Source organism: Halichoerus grypus, chromosome 5 (assembly GCF_964656455.1).
Source record: "Halichoerus grypus chromosome 5, mHalGry1.hap1.1, whole genome shotgun sequence".
Lineage (NCBI taxonomy): Eukaryota > Metazoa > Chordata > Mammalia > Carnivora > Phocidae > Halichoerus > Halichoerus grypus.
This window is the reverse complement of record NC_135716.1, coordinates 152,254,419-152,267,836: the sequence shown is the minus strand read 5'-3', so window position 1 is coordinate 152,267,836 and position 13,418 is coordinate 152,254,419. Positions and strand designations below refer to the sequence as shown.

At 38.1% G+C, this 13,418-nt stretch overlaps 1 protein-coding gene across 3 annotated transcripts in view; it reads right to left on the bottom strand.

The window, feature by feature from the left end:
- Positions 1-507: 507 nt before the first annotated feature.
- IPP (intracisternal A particle-promoted polypeptide) overlaps positions 508-13,418 on the bottom strand; it is a 38,866-nt gene continuing 25,955 nt past the window's right edge. Inside the window, exons 8-9 of one of the 3 annotated variants that reach the window (XM_036068601.2) lie at positions 12,219-12,439; positions 508-2,869 (exon numbers count right to left, since the gene is read on the bottom strand). In XM_036068601.2, the coding sequence (XP_035924494.1) occupies positions 2,645-2,869; positions 12,219-12,439 (446 nt within the window). In that variant the 3' untranslated portion in view covers positions 508-2,644. Of the gene's footprint in view, positions 2,870-8,048; positions 9,007-10,357; positions 10,983-12,218; positions 12,440-13,418 lie in introns of those variants that run through there. The other 2 variants (XM_078073240.1, XM_036068603.2) reach the window with 2 other exon arrangements.

The following is a 13,418-nucleotide window of genomic DNA, read 5'->3' as shown; positions in this document are numbered from 1 at the left end:
AGGTAAATGCACTTTGTAAGTTAATTACAGTGTATGATTCTTTTTAAAAAAACTGATTTTAAAGTACATCTGCCCAGGGGCGCCTGGGTGGCTCAGTCGTTAAGCGTCTGCCTTCGGCTCAGGTCATGATCCCAGGGTCCTGGGATCGAGCCCCACATTGGGCTCCCTGCTCAACGGGAAACCTGCTTCTCCCTCTCCCACTCCCCCTGCTTGTGTTCCCTCTCTCGCTACCTCTCTCTCTGTTGAAAAATAAATAAAATCTTTAAAAAAAGTACATCTGCCTTTAAGTACATTGGACAGGACGTTTAGAACTATATTAGATTGTCAAATATTTTGGAGGAAGATCACATTAATAGCCGCTCAGGAAACAGATTTAAATGTAAGAACTAAATGTGGAGGTCCCTAAAGGAAAAACAAAACAGTAAAAAAACTTGGGCAATCCTATTACAGTTGGGTAATCTAGGAACACTGCTAATAAACTAAGTTAATGAGTAATACAAGAAAAAGCAAAAATCAACATACTTTATTAGTACATTATGTTTAAGACCATGTCATTACCTAGATGATAATATAATAATATGCATTTTTATAATTATCTATTTACAGGGATTGTCTAGATCCATTAAGCCCAAACACAGATTGTCTTGAATGTTTCTGCCACAGCAGTACAAAATGCCTCCCTTCACAGTGCCAATTCAGGTTGGCACCAGGCAATAATGAGAATTAAATTATAGGAGTATTTTGTAAATCTCTTTTGAACCAGAATGCAGATTCTCTGTAGAGAAATATTAAAGGCACATGGAGTTTAAATAATCTAGAAATTATGTCATTCCTTGACATGTTATAGATCTCACCAGTCACCTATGACCCTTTAGACTTTTAGGATACCCCAAAGAAGACACAGAGCTTTCTATCTATACTATATAAGCTTTTCTTAGTACATGCATATGGTTAAGTTATGAAACGAAGTATCCTTGTGGGCCAATCCAAATATTTTAGATATGAGGGCTACCTGAGTCTTTAACGCTTACCGACAAAGATTTTCTATCTAAATAAGCTGCTGATACACTGTAATAATACACTGAAGGACTTTAAGAAAGAAAAGGGAGAAATTGGGTGCCTTGCTGGCTCTTGATCTCAGGGTTGAGTTCAAGCCCTACACTGGGTGTAGAGATTGTTTAAAAATAAAGTCTTAAAAAAAAAAAAAGGAAAAGGGGAAATCAGGAATATACAAATCAAATCCTGGAATCATTACATAAACCTAAATGTATGTAAGACCTTTAATATACGTATGGCTCCAAGCAACTGGTAGAAATAACTAAAAGTGATCAGGTACACAAAGAATGTTCCTCTCAGAACCAGACAGAGAATAGTTCTTTAGAATGTTTCTCGGGCGGGGGGGGGGGGGGGGGGGGGGAGGCGCCTGGGTGGCTTAGTCCTTAAGCGTCTGCCTTTGGCTCAGGTCATGATCCCAGGGTCCTGGGATGGAGCCCCACATCAGGCTCCCTGCTCAGCGGGAAGCCTGCTTCTCCCTCTCCCACTCCCCTTGTGTTCCCTCTCTCGCTGTCTGTCAAATTAATAAATAAAACCTTAAAAAAAAAAAGTTTCTCAGGGGGAAAAATGAAAAGTTCTGAGAAGCAGTTTTGGATCAGAGGCCTTTCACCTTAACGCTTTTGTCAATGTCTATAAAAAGCTTCATAGGCACCTACAATTCCACCTTCTCCAAACCAGACAGTAGGCTTTGTACTAAGTTCATACTTAGGATTGCCCAAGTACAAGTAAGCTTCACAAAGCTTGATAGTCTAATAAAATTCCCTCTTCCCAAAGCCAAGCAATTTTTGATTAACTATTTAGAAAATAGGAAAGAAACTTAAGAGGTACATATCTCTCACTGGGCTCTGTCATCCACTGTATCATCCAATTGCACTAAAGGACTGTCACTAAGAACCTCCAGTAATTCCTCACTTGCATTTTCAGCATTAAGACAAAAAATGTAAGAGAGCAAAAGCTTTTTTAATCCTGTTATCAACAGGCAAAAACTTACCTATCTATATAAACATCTACAGAGATAGCTAGATATTTCCCACATGTCCCTCCCAGTGTACCTGCTGCCAATAAAAAGTTCGGGGCTAGTGAAAACTCCTGGCAACAAATAAAAGTAGGGAGTTGTTTCACTGGCTTTCTCTGTAGGTTCAACTGTGGCCATGGAAAATTGTGCCGTAGACTGAATCATGAATGACAGACATCTTTAAACTGCCTCATTGATATTCTTACATCACATAAGGGTCATGTTACAGCTTGGCTGACACTGGAGAAGCAGCTAATGGGGCTATTTGCCAAGAAGCTTCTAGCAAATCATTTTTACAAATAGGACTCTACCCCCAAGAGGAGAATTCCAGAGCATAAACAGCATTCCTATTGGTAAGCTTGGCAAATTTGTGTGAGTTCTTTATTAATTTAGGATATATTCCATATCTCTCCCTACACAAATTCTTAGAAAAATCATTCTTTAGTCATTTATCTACCAAATACATGGAAAACTCAATAGAATCAGAGGATCCTATCACCAAATACATGTGTGATTTGCAAAGAGTCAGATCCTATATTTTCAAAATGTTTCTTGTGCTCCCTTATGCTTTATATTTCATAGTACAGCAACACCTCCTTCACAACGACTGGTGATCATGTTACCAATTTCTGTCCATGTGTCTGAATGAGGGTTATAAACTTCAACTGAGTCCAAGGTACCTGGAGCCAAGAAATCATGGCTGGAAGATCGACCTCCAGAAACATACAGAAGCCCATTGACTGCCACAACACACATGCCTGCTCTAGGCACTTTCATTGAGGCAACTTCAACCCACTTTTCCTGGTTAAGAGGGGGAAAAAAAAAAAGTTAGCAGAATCATAAAATGACAATAGAGAAAACTGCTGAGAAATCAAATACTCTAGCTCTTTTTACATATTTAAATTTCAAACTGAGAGTCCAGTCATATAAATATATATATAGGACATTTTCAAGGGAATGTTTGAGCAGGTATAGACAAAGTAGCGAATTTAGAGGAAAACAATTGAAAAACATGTCTGTGATGAACTATAAATCATGATCAGGAGATAATCTAGAAAACCTATATAGGAAGGCATTCTGTGAAACTGTTCTATGGAATACACGTAGGTAATACAACAACACAAACCCACAAAGCTCCAAGGAGAAAAAAGCTTATACACAGAAGGGCTTTTAAAAGGCTTTAATATGCTAATGACCTTATAAATCTCCAAGAGAATGATATTGCTATCACACTTGCCAAGTTATTGACCATGGAATCCTTTTTTTCAAAGACCATCCAGTGGAGTCAATAATTTGCGAAACATATTTTCAGAAAGGTAGTATAGACCAGGAGTTGGAAACCTATTTTTGTAAGAATGATCTTTCCAGGTTGAGGTTATTTTATAAAACAAGAATACTTCAACAAATGGTGTTGGGAAAACTGGACAGCTACATGCAAAAGAATGAAACTGGACCACTTTCTTACACCATATACAAAAATAAGCTAAAAATGGATAAGGATCTAAATGTGAGACCTGATACCATAAAAATCCTAGAAGAGAGTACAGGCAGCAATTTCTCTGACATTGGCTGTAGCAACATTTTTCTAGATATGTCTCCTGAGGCAAGAAAAAAATAAAAGCAAAAATAAACTATTGGGATTACATCAAAATAAAAAGCTTCTTTCTGCACAGCAAAGAAAACAATCAATAAAACTAAAAGATAACCTACTGATTGGGAGAAGATATTTGCAAATGACATATCTGATAAAAGGGTTGGTATCCAAAATATATAAAGTACTGACTGTTACAACTCAATACCAAAATAATCATCATTTATCATCACGCAATTAAAAAATGGGTAGAAGACATGAACAGACATTTCTTAAAGGGAATCTGAAATTACAGAATCTATGACAAGTTGGCACAGCTGAAAAAACTCTTATTTATTTATTTATTTGGAGAGAGAGAGAGCACACGAGCAGGGGGAGGGGCAGAGGGAGAGAGAGAATCCCAAGCAGGCTCCACGCCCAGCATGCTGCCCAACACAGGGCTAGATCTCATGACCCTGATATCATGACCTGAGCTGAAATCAAGAGTCAGACACTTAACTGAGCCACCCAGGTGCCCCCCAAATACTCATATTTTAGAAGACAGAGATATTCACAAAAATACGTATAGCTGGTTTAATCTTAAAAAACAAAAAAGAAGAAGATGTGGTACAAGATGAAATTAGAGAGGGAGACAAACCATAAGAGACTCTTAAGCATAGGAAACAAACTGAGGGTTGCTGAAGGGGAGATGGGTACAGGGTTGGGTAACTGGGTGATGGACATTAAGGAGGGCATGTGATATAATGGGCACTGGGTATTATATAAGACTGATGAATCACTGATCTCTACCTTTGAAACCAATAATACATTGTATGTTAATTGAATTTAAATAAAAATAAATAAATTTAAAAATAAACCAAAAAAAAGAAAATCCATGTAAAACTTTTGACTCCCCAAAAACTTGACTACTAATAGCCTACTGGGATTTTTTTGTTTTGTTTTGTTTGCTTTTTTTTTTTTTAGAGACGGGGAGGAAGGGAGAGAAGGGCAGAGGGAGAGAGAGAATCTTAAGCAGGCTCCACACCCAGTGTGGAGCCTGATGTGGGGCTCAATCTCACAACCCGGAGATCATGACCTGAACCAAAATCAAGAGTTGGATGCGTACCTGAATGAGTCACCCAGGCACCCCATTAATAGCCCATTGTTGACCAGAAGCCTTACCAATAACATAGTCAATTAACACATATTTTGTGTATGTATTATGTACTAAATTCTTAAAATAAAGTAAGCTACAGAAAAGAAAATGTTATTAAGAAAATTATAAGGAAGAGAAGATACATTTACAGTGCTATATTGTATTTATTGAAAAAAAATCCATGTATAAGTGGACCCACACAGTTCAAAACCATGTTGTTCAAGGGTGAAGTATACGGAGAATACTAGAAGCCAAGTTTTTAACTAACGGAGAAAGTATTTACAAACATGGAAATGGGGAAGGCCTGAAAGAATGTGAGATACTGCACTGGAATTTGAGTTATCATTATAAACTCGTGGTTTTATAACATATAAGACTTACAATGTTAAGAAATACTTACAAATGAATATGTGTGTGAATACATACATGTATACAGGTACATGTATTCCTAGCTCTGTTTACTGAGAGTGCCTAGAGGCAGCAATATTCCAGTAGCCATGGGTAGGCTGAGTGCCTAGACCTTGGTTTCTAAATACTGTCCTTCACTAGGAGGAAGTGGAGCTTCTTAGAGAAATGGCTGATTTCAGGGCTAGAGCAGAGAAAGTAAAAAATGAGCTTGAAATATTTTATTATGCTAGAAAGTAAAGACATGCTCAATGAATGATGGTAACATGTCAAAATGACATAGGAAGGATTTCCACTTACAGCTACAATAGAATAATTGTTACCAAAGCTGTCCTTCTGCCATAAAGACCTAGAAAAGTAGACAAAACCTAAGAAAAGTTCCCAGACAACAGACAATGAAAAACTATGATCACTCAGAAATAGAAACAAAGAAGGTGAGCTTCATGGTTGTCTAGGCTTTCTGTCTGGTGGGGCTTTCTGAACACCACAGGGAAGGGAATTCCCAAGCACAGCATGAAAGTAATCTGATTTAGGAGACAGAGATCAGAGTTTAGAGAGGTTGAAGCAGCCAAGATTTGCAAGCAAGACTGCCAGAGATCCCCTTGTGTCTTTAGCTGAATGCCACTAATCTGTGCAATGCATAAAGTAAAACTCCATGAGAAACAGGCAAAGAACAACTCATAGGAGGATATGATATAACAAGAAGTATACATTTGGCCTCTGGCCCCAGTTCCTGACACAGAACTCCTAAATCCCTGGGAATTCCCTGGATGATAGAAGTGTCTTTTGTCCTAATGAGGCAACTCTTGGTGGACTCCTTAAATAGCTTCAGAAATGGGGGCTGGTTACCAGAAAGACCAAGCCAGAATTAGAAGCTTGGAAGTTTTAGCCCCACCCCCTATCATTTGGGGAGGGGAGATGGGTTGGGGGTTGAATTAATAATCAATTATGCCTACATGATGAAGCCTCCATAAAATCTCTGTACTATGGTGTTCAGAGAGCTTCCAAGTTGGTGAACACATCCATGTGTCAGGAGGGTGTCACACCCCAAATTCTACAGAGACTCCTACATTCAAGACCCTTCTGGACCTTGCTCTACATACTTCTTTATCTGGTTATCCATTTGTATCCTTTATAATAGACCACTAATAGTACATAGTGTTTCCCTGAGTTCTGTAAGCCATTAGAACAAATTATTGAACCTGAGGAAAGGATTATGGGAACCCCCAATTTGTAGCCAAGTCAGAGAAGTGTAAATAAGTCAGTGGTCAACCTGAGGACCCACTACTTGAAACTGGTATGTAAAGTGAAGGGCAATCTTTTAAAACTGAGCTCTTGGGGCGCCTGGGTGGCTCAGTTGTTAAGCATCTGCCTTCAGCTCAGTTCATGATCCCAGCCCCGCATCAGGCTCCCTGCTCAGCCGGGAGCCTGCTTCTCCCTCTTCCACTCCCCCTGCTTGTGTTCCCTCTCTCACTGTCTCTCTCTCTCTCTGTCAAATAAATAAATAAAATATTTTTTTAAAAAAAGAGAGAAACTGAGCTCTTAACCTGTGGGGTTGTTAGGGTCAGAAATGAATTGACTTGAGGGTACCTAGTTGGTGACCATAGAGAACTGGAAAACAGCTCAGTATGGAAAACCCACACATTTGGTGTCAAAAGTATTGTGACTAGAGAAACTGTTTTCCATTATAGGAGTTGTAAGCTGAACAATACCCAGAGCTCAAGCAGAGCTGGATGACATTCTAGTTTTGACTAGCCAAAATAAAGACACCTTGCTGAACAGCTAGGACATTCAGTAGAGACTCAAGAAGGGTCATTCTTTATTTAGTAGGAGACCTAAAGGAAAGACTACTCTCTACTACTCTTCCCTACAAAGCTTAAGAATATGTCTCAAAAGAATCAGTCTGATTTGCAAATAATTTAGCTGCTTACCAAAAGTAAACTCAATACTTCCTAAAAGAAGAAAATAAAATCCAAACACTCAGCAAAATAACATTCACAGTGTCCGCCATCCAATCAGAAGTTACTAGAAATGTGGAAAAGCAGGAAGAAGGTGACTCAAACAGGAAGAAAAAGTTCAACAGATACAGGTCCAAAAGTGATGGTGATAATGAAATCAGCAGACAAGGACTTAAAAACAGATATTATAAATATGTTCAAGGATCTAAAGGAAAACATGAACATGATGAGGAGAGAAATGGAAGATATTAAAAACAACAACCAAAAAATCTTTTAGAGCTAAAAAATATAATATCTGAAGCGAAAAATTCCCCAAATGTAATTAGACACTGCAAACTAGAAGTGAGACAATGTTGATTAATGAACTTGAAAACACAGCAAGGAAACCATCCAAATTGAAGCACAGTGAACAGAATTTCAGTTTGGCAGGATGAATAAGTTCTAGAGATCTAATATACAACACGGTAACTATAATTCATAATACTATATCGTATACCTGAAATTTGGTAAGAGAGCAACTCTCACCACACACGAAAAAAGGAAAAGAGAATCTGAAACTAATATAATACTGTATGTTTAACTACACTGGAATTTTTTAAAAAATTAGAATGGCTAATAAAGACTTCAGTTAAATGGGAAAAAAAGGAAAAGGAAACTATAAGGTGATGAATAAGTTAATTAGCTTGATTTGGTAATTATTTCACAATATGTATCAAAACATCATATTATACACCTTAAATCTACACAATTTTTATTAAGTATATCTCAATGAAGCTGTAAAACAAAAATGAACTGAAGCACAGAGAGAAAAAAAATTAACAGCCTCGGGGGCGCCTGGGTGGCTCAGTCGGTTAAGCGGCTGCCTTCGGCTCAGGTCATGATCCCAGGGTCCTGGGATCGAGCCCCGCATCGGGCTCCCTGCTCGGCGGGAAGCCTGCTTCTCCCTCTCCCACTCCCCGTGCTTGTGTTCCCTCTCTCCTGTCTCTCTCTCTGTCAGATAAATAAATAAAATCTTAAAAAAAAAAAAAATTAACAGCCTCAGTGACCTGTGGGACAATATTAAAGTGGTCTTACATGCATGTTATTGGAGTCTCAGAAAAAGAGCAGGAGAATATCTGAGGAAATATGGCTGAAAACATTTACTCTGATGGAAGCTATAATCCCACAGATTCAAGGAGTTCAATGAATTTTAAACAGGTTAAACACAAAACTCCAAAAAGACACACCATAATCAAATTACTGGAAACCCATGATAAAGAGAAAATTGTAAAAGCCTCCAAAGGAAAAAAGACACATTACATACAAGGGAACAAGGATAAGAATGACTACTGACTTCCCATCAGAAATAGTGCAATAAGGGATGCCTGGGTGGCTCAGTTGGTTAAGCGTCTGCCTTCAGCTCAGGTCATGATCCCAGGATCCTGGGATCGAGTCCTGCATCAGGCTCCCTGCTCAGCGGGGAGTCTGCTTCTCCCTCTGCTGCTCCCCCTGCTTGTGTTCTCTGTCTCTCTCTCTCTCTGACAAATAAATAAAATATTAAAAAAAAAAAAAGAAAGAAAGAAAATGAACACTAAGAGAATAAATGCCAGCAGACCAGCACTTAAAAAAAAAATACTAAAGGAAGTTCTTCATGCTAAGAGAAAATGTTATGAGACAGAAACTTAGTTCTACACAAAACAATAGAAGTGGGAATGATTCGGACGCCTGGGTGGCTCAGTTGGTAAGCATCTGCCTTCAGCTCCCGGGGTTCTGGGTTCGAGTCCTGCATCGGGCTCCCTGCTCAGCGGGGAGCCTGCTTCTCCCTCTGTTTGCTGCTCCCCCTGCTTGTGCACTCTCTTGCTGTCTCTCTCTGACAAATAAATAAATAAAAATAAAATCTTAAAAAAAAAAAAGAACTAGGAATTAGGAATGATTAATATAGGCATAATTATAAAAGACTTGAACATTAAAATTTTATTTTAGGGGCGCTTGGGTGGCTCAGTCGTTGAGCGTCTGCCTTCGGCTCAGGTCATGATCCCGGAGTCCTCGGATAGAGCCCCGCATCGGGCTCCCTGCTCTGCGGGAAGCCTGCTTCCCCCTCTCCCCCTGCTTGTGTTCCCTCTCTCGCTGTGTCTCTCTCTGTCAAATAAATAAATAAAATCTTTAAAAAATAATAATAACAATAAAATTTTAAAAAATTTATTTTAAATATAACTGACTGTTGGGGTGCCTGGGTGGCTCAGTCAGTTGAGCGTCTGCCTTCGGCTCAGGCCATGATCCCAGGTACTGGGATCAAGCCCTGCATCAGGCTCCCTACTCAGTGGGGAGCCTGCTTCTCCCTCTGCCACTCCCCCTGCTTGTACTCTCTTTATCACTCACTCTCTCTAATAAATAAATAAATAATCTTAAAAAAAAGAGAGCTAAAAATAAATAAATAAATAAAAATGGTTTAAAATTAAAAAAAGAAAAAGAACAAGAAAGTAAAGTAATATGATATTATTCGAAGGTCACCTTGATACAGTAATATGTATAGTATAAATATATATAATACATAATGTAAACTCTACAGTAACCACTAAAAGGTGAAGTGTTATAGTTAATTGGATAATAAAAGAGATAAAATGGAATACTAAAACAATCAACATAAAGACAGAAAAGGGGAAAAATGATCAAAGAATGAATTGTACAAATAGAAAAACTGCAAAACAGGAGTCTAAAAACCAACCATATCTGTAATTACATTACATATAAATAGTAAAAACTCTAAAGACTCCATTTGAAAGTTGGAGATTGTCAAACTGGATAAAAAAAGAGACTACAACTATATGTTATCTTACAAGAGATGCAGCTTATAAAGATGTAGATAGATTTAAAGTGGAAAGGAAGAAAAAGATGTACCAGGCAAATAATAATCAAAAGATAGCTTAGCTACATCAGTGGTTACATTAATATCAGACAAAGTAGACTTAGGAACAAAGAATATTACCAAAGATAAAGACAAATATTCCATGACTATGAAAAGGATCAAATTCATCAAGAAGACAATAATCTTAACCTGTACACACTTAATAACAGAGATTCAAAATATGCGCAGGGAAGGAAAAATTCTTCCTTTACTCTTAAGGCCTTCCAGCTGGACTAAGAATTAAATTTACATCAGACAGATTAACAAGAGAAAAAAAAGTTTTATTACTTGCACACAGAGGCCCAATAATGTAATTGAGACCTAAAGAAGTGACCACGGTGGTTTTTATACAGAGACAATAAATCTGTGGGGAACTGACAGGACAAAGTAAAATTAAAAGTAAAATTAACTTTAGGAGCTTTAATTAGTAAGGAATTCTAAAGAGAATTTGGGCTCTGATAATAAATTAGTAAAAAAGTAACAAGGGTTGTTTATACATTCTTCTTGGCTCTAAATTTCCCATCTGGGTGATACAGATGCCTTTTTAAACCTCCTGGTACAAGGAGAGTACCTTTCAAATAAGAGATTTATTTCCTGCTTTTAGGGGGACAGAGGAGGGTCAGAAAGTCCTTCTTGCATAGCCTGTCTCTTAAGTAACTTTTATTTAAAATAATCAATATGCCAAGGGCGCATGGGTGGCTCAGTCATTTAAGCATCTGACTCTTGGTTTCAGCTTGGGTCATGATCTCAGGTTCCTGCGATTGAGCCCTGTGGCGGGCTCCTGGCTCAGAGGGGAGTCGGCTTCTCTCCCTCTCCCACTGTCCCTCCCCCTGCTCAAGTTCTTTCTCTCAAATAAATAAATAAATCTTTAATAAAATAATAAAATAATCAAGATGCCAAAATGGCACATGCCCTTGGCTCCCACATTTCTGAGGTAAAACCTGACAAAAATGAAAGGAGAAACAGACAAATCCGTAATTACACTTGAAGATTTCAACCCTTCTTTCTTAATAATTGACAAAACAATTGCACAAGTTAAAAAGACTAGGGAAGACTTGAACAACACTAACCAATTTGACCTAACTGACATTTATAGACTACTACACTCAACAACAGCAGAATACAAATTCCTTTTAGGCAGACATAGAACCATTTACCAAGACAGAAATCATACAAAGTATGCTCTCTGATCACAATGGAATTAAATTAGAAATAAGTAATACAAAGATCTGGAAAATCCCAAATATTTGGAAATTAAATAACATACTTCTAACAACTCACTGCTCAAAAAAGAAATTACCAGGGAAATTAGAAGGTATTTCAAGATAAATCCTAAGTAAAATATAACCAAATAAATAAATAAATAAAATACAACATATCAAAATGTGGGGGATGCACTTAAAGCAGTGCTGAAAGGTGGCGCCTGGGTGGCTCAGTCGTTAGGCCTCTGCCTTGGGTTCAGGTCATGATCCCAGGGTCCTGGGATCGAGTGCCACATCGGGCTCCCTGCTCCGCGGGAAGCCTGCTTCTCCCTCTCCCCCTCCCCCTGCTTGTATTCCCTCTCTCGCTGTCTCTCTCTGTCAAATAAATAAAATCTTTAAAAAAAAAAAAAAAAGCGGTGCTTGAAAATAATTTATACTTTTAAACATTTACATTATAAAAAAAGAAAGGTCTAAAATCAATCATTTAAGGGGTGCCTGGGTGACTCAGTCGTTAAGCGTCTGCCTTTGGCTCAGGTCATGATCCCAGGGTCCTGGGATCAAGCCCCGCATCGGGCTCCCTGCTCGGCGGGAAGCCTGCTTCTCCCTCTCCCACTCCCCCTGCTTGTGTTCCCTCTCTCGCTGTGTCTCTCTCTGTCAAATAAATAAAATCTTCAAATAAATAAATAAATAAATAAATAAATAAATAAAATCATTTAAGCTTCTACTTTAATTTAGAAAAAAGTGCAAATTAAACAAAAAACAAATAGAAATAAAAAAGATAAAAACAGAAATCAGTGAAACAGAAGATGGGCAATCAACAGAAAAAAACCTATGACACCAAAGTTGGTGCTCTGAAAAGAAAAAAAAAACCCTACAAATGATTAATATCATGAATAAAAGAATGCACATCACTACAGATCTTATAGGCATTAAAAGAATAACAGCATATTAAGCATCTGAAATCATCCAACCTACCTCTTCGAAGGAATATTTTTCTACAGTATGAAGAGCATCTTGTGTCTCATTCCACCCTCCAACAGAATAGATACAGTCATTGAGTGCAGCCACACCAAGATATGCTCTCCTGGTTCCCATTGGAGGAAGTGGAGACCAACGCTTAGAAAGTGGATCATATACTTCAAAAGAACGAAGCTCTATTCCTTCATTGCTGATGCCCCCAATTACATAAATTAAACCTGGAAACACAATATTTTTGTTCAGATGCTACAGAAAATAGAATATAAATAATTATAAAAAGTAATAGTTGTGATTTATGTCTGCTACGCTGATGTCATATTTTAATGTAGGGCTCACATTATCCTTTAAGAGAGAAAACTGACTTCTGTCTAGTATATCATAGCTTACATTTAAGCATGTTACAAAGAATTAGAGGTATAATTTAAAGTGGCATTTAGGGGCGCCTGGGTGGCTCAGATGGTTAAGCGTCTGCCTTTGGCTCAGGTCATGATCCTGGTCCTGGGATCAAATCCCACATCTGGCTCCTTGCTCAGCAGGAAGCCTGCTTCTCCCTCTCCCACTCCCCCTGCTTGTGTTCCCTCTCCCGCTGTCTCTCTCTCTGTCAAATAAATAAATAAAATCTTTTAAAAATAAATAAATAAATAAAGTGGCATTTAAAGGGTGCCTGGGTAGTTCAGTCGGTTAAGCATCCAACTCTTGATTTCGGCTCAGGTCATGATCTCAGGGTCCTGTGTCGTTGTGCTCCATGCTAAGCATGGAGTCTGCTTAAGATTCTCTCCCTCTCCTTCTGCCCTTCCCCCACCCCCACGCACGTGCTCTCTCTCTAAAATAAATAAATACATCTTTAAAAAGAATTAAGTGACATTTATTTTTCAAAGAACTTATAATGCTATAACAAAACAGTCAGACAAGGTTTCCCATCTTATTGTCTGCTTGATGATCTCAAGTTCCAGAATCACTGCTACCATGAGGTAAAAAAGGAAAGGGAGAGTGATTTTTTTTTCCCCTAAAAAAATGCCATGCACTTAAACTGGGAATGATATGGCCTTGTTTGGTGACAGCCTACCTGTTGCTCAAATGGATATAGTGAATTGAATTCAAATTAGAATAGTTATAAGGGTAGATTAAGGTATTCAGGATCAATTACTAGATTACAATAGAATATAATTCACAGTGAGTTTCTTATTAAATTTGATT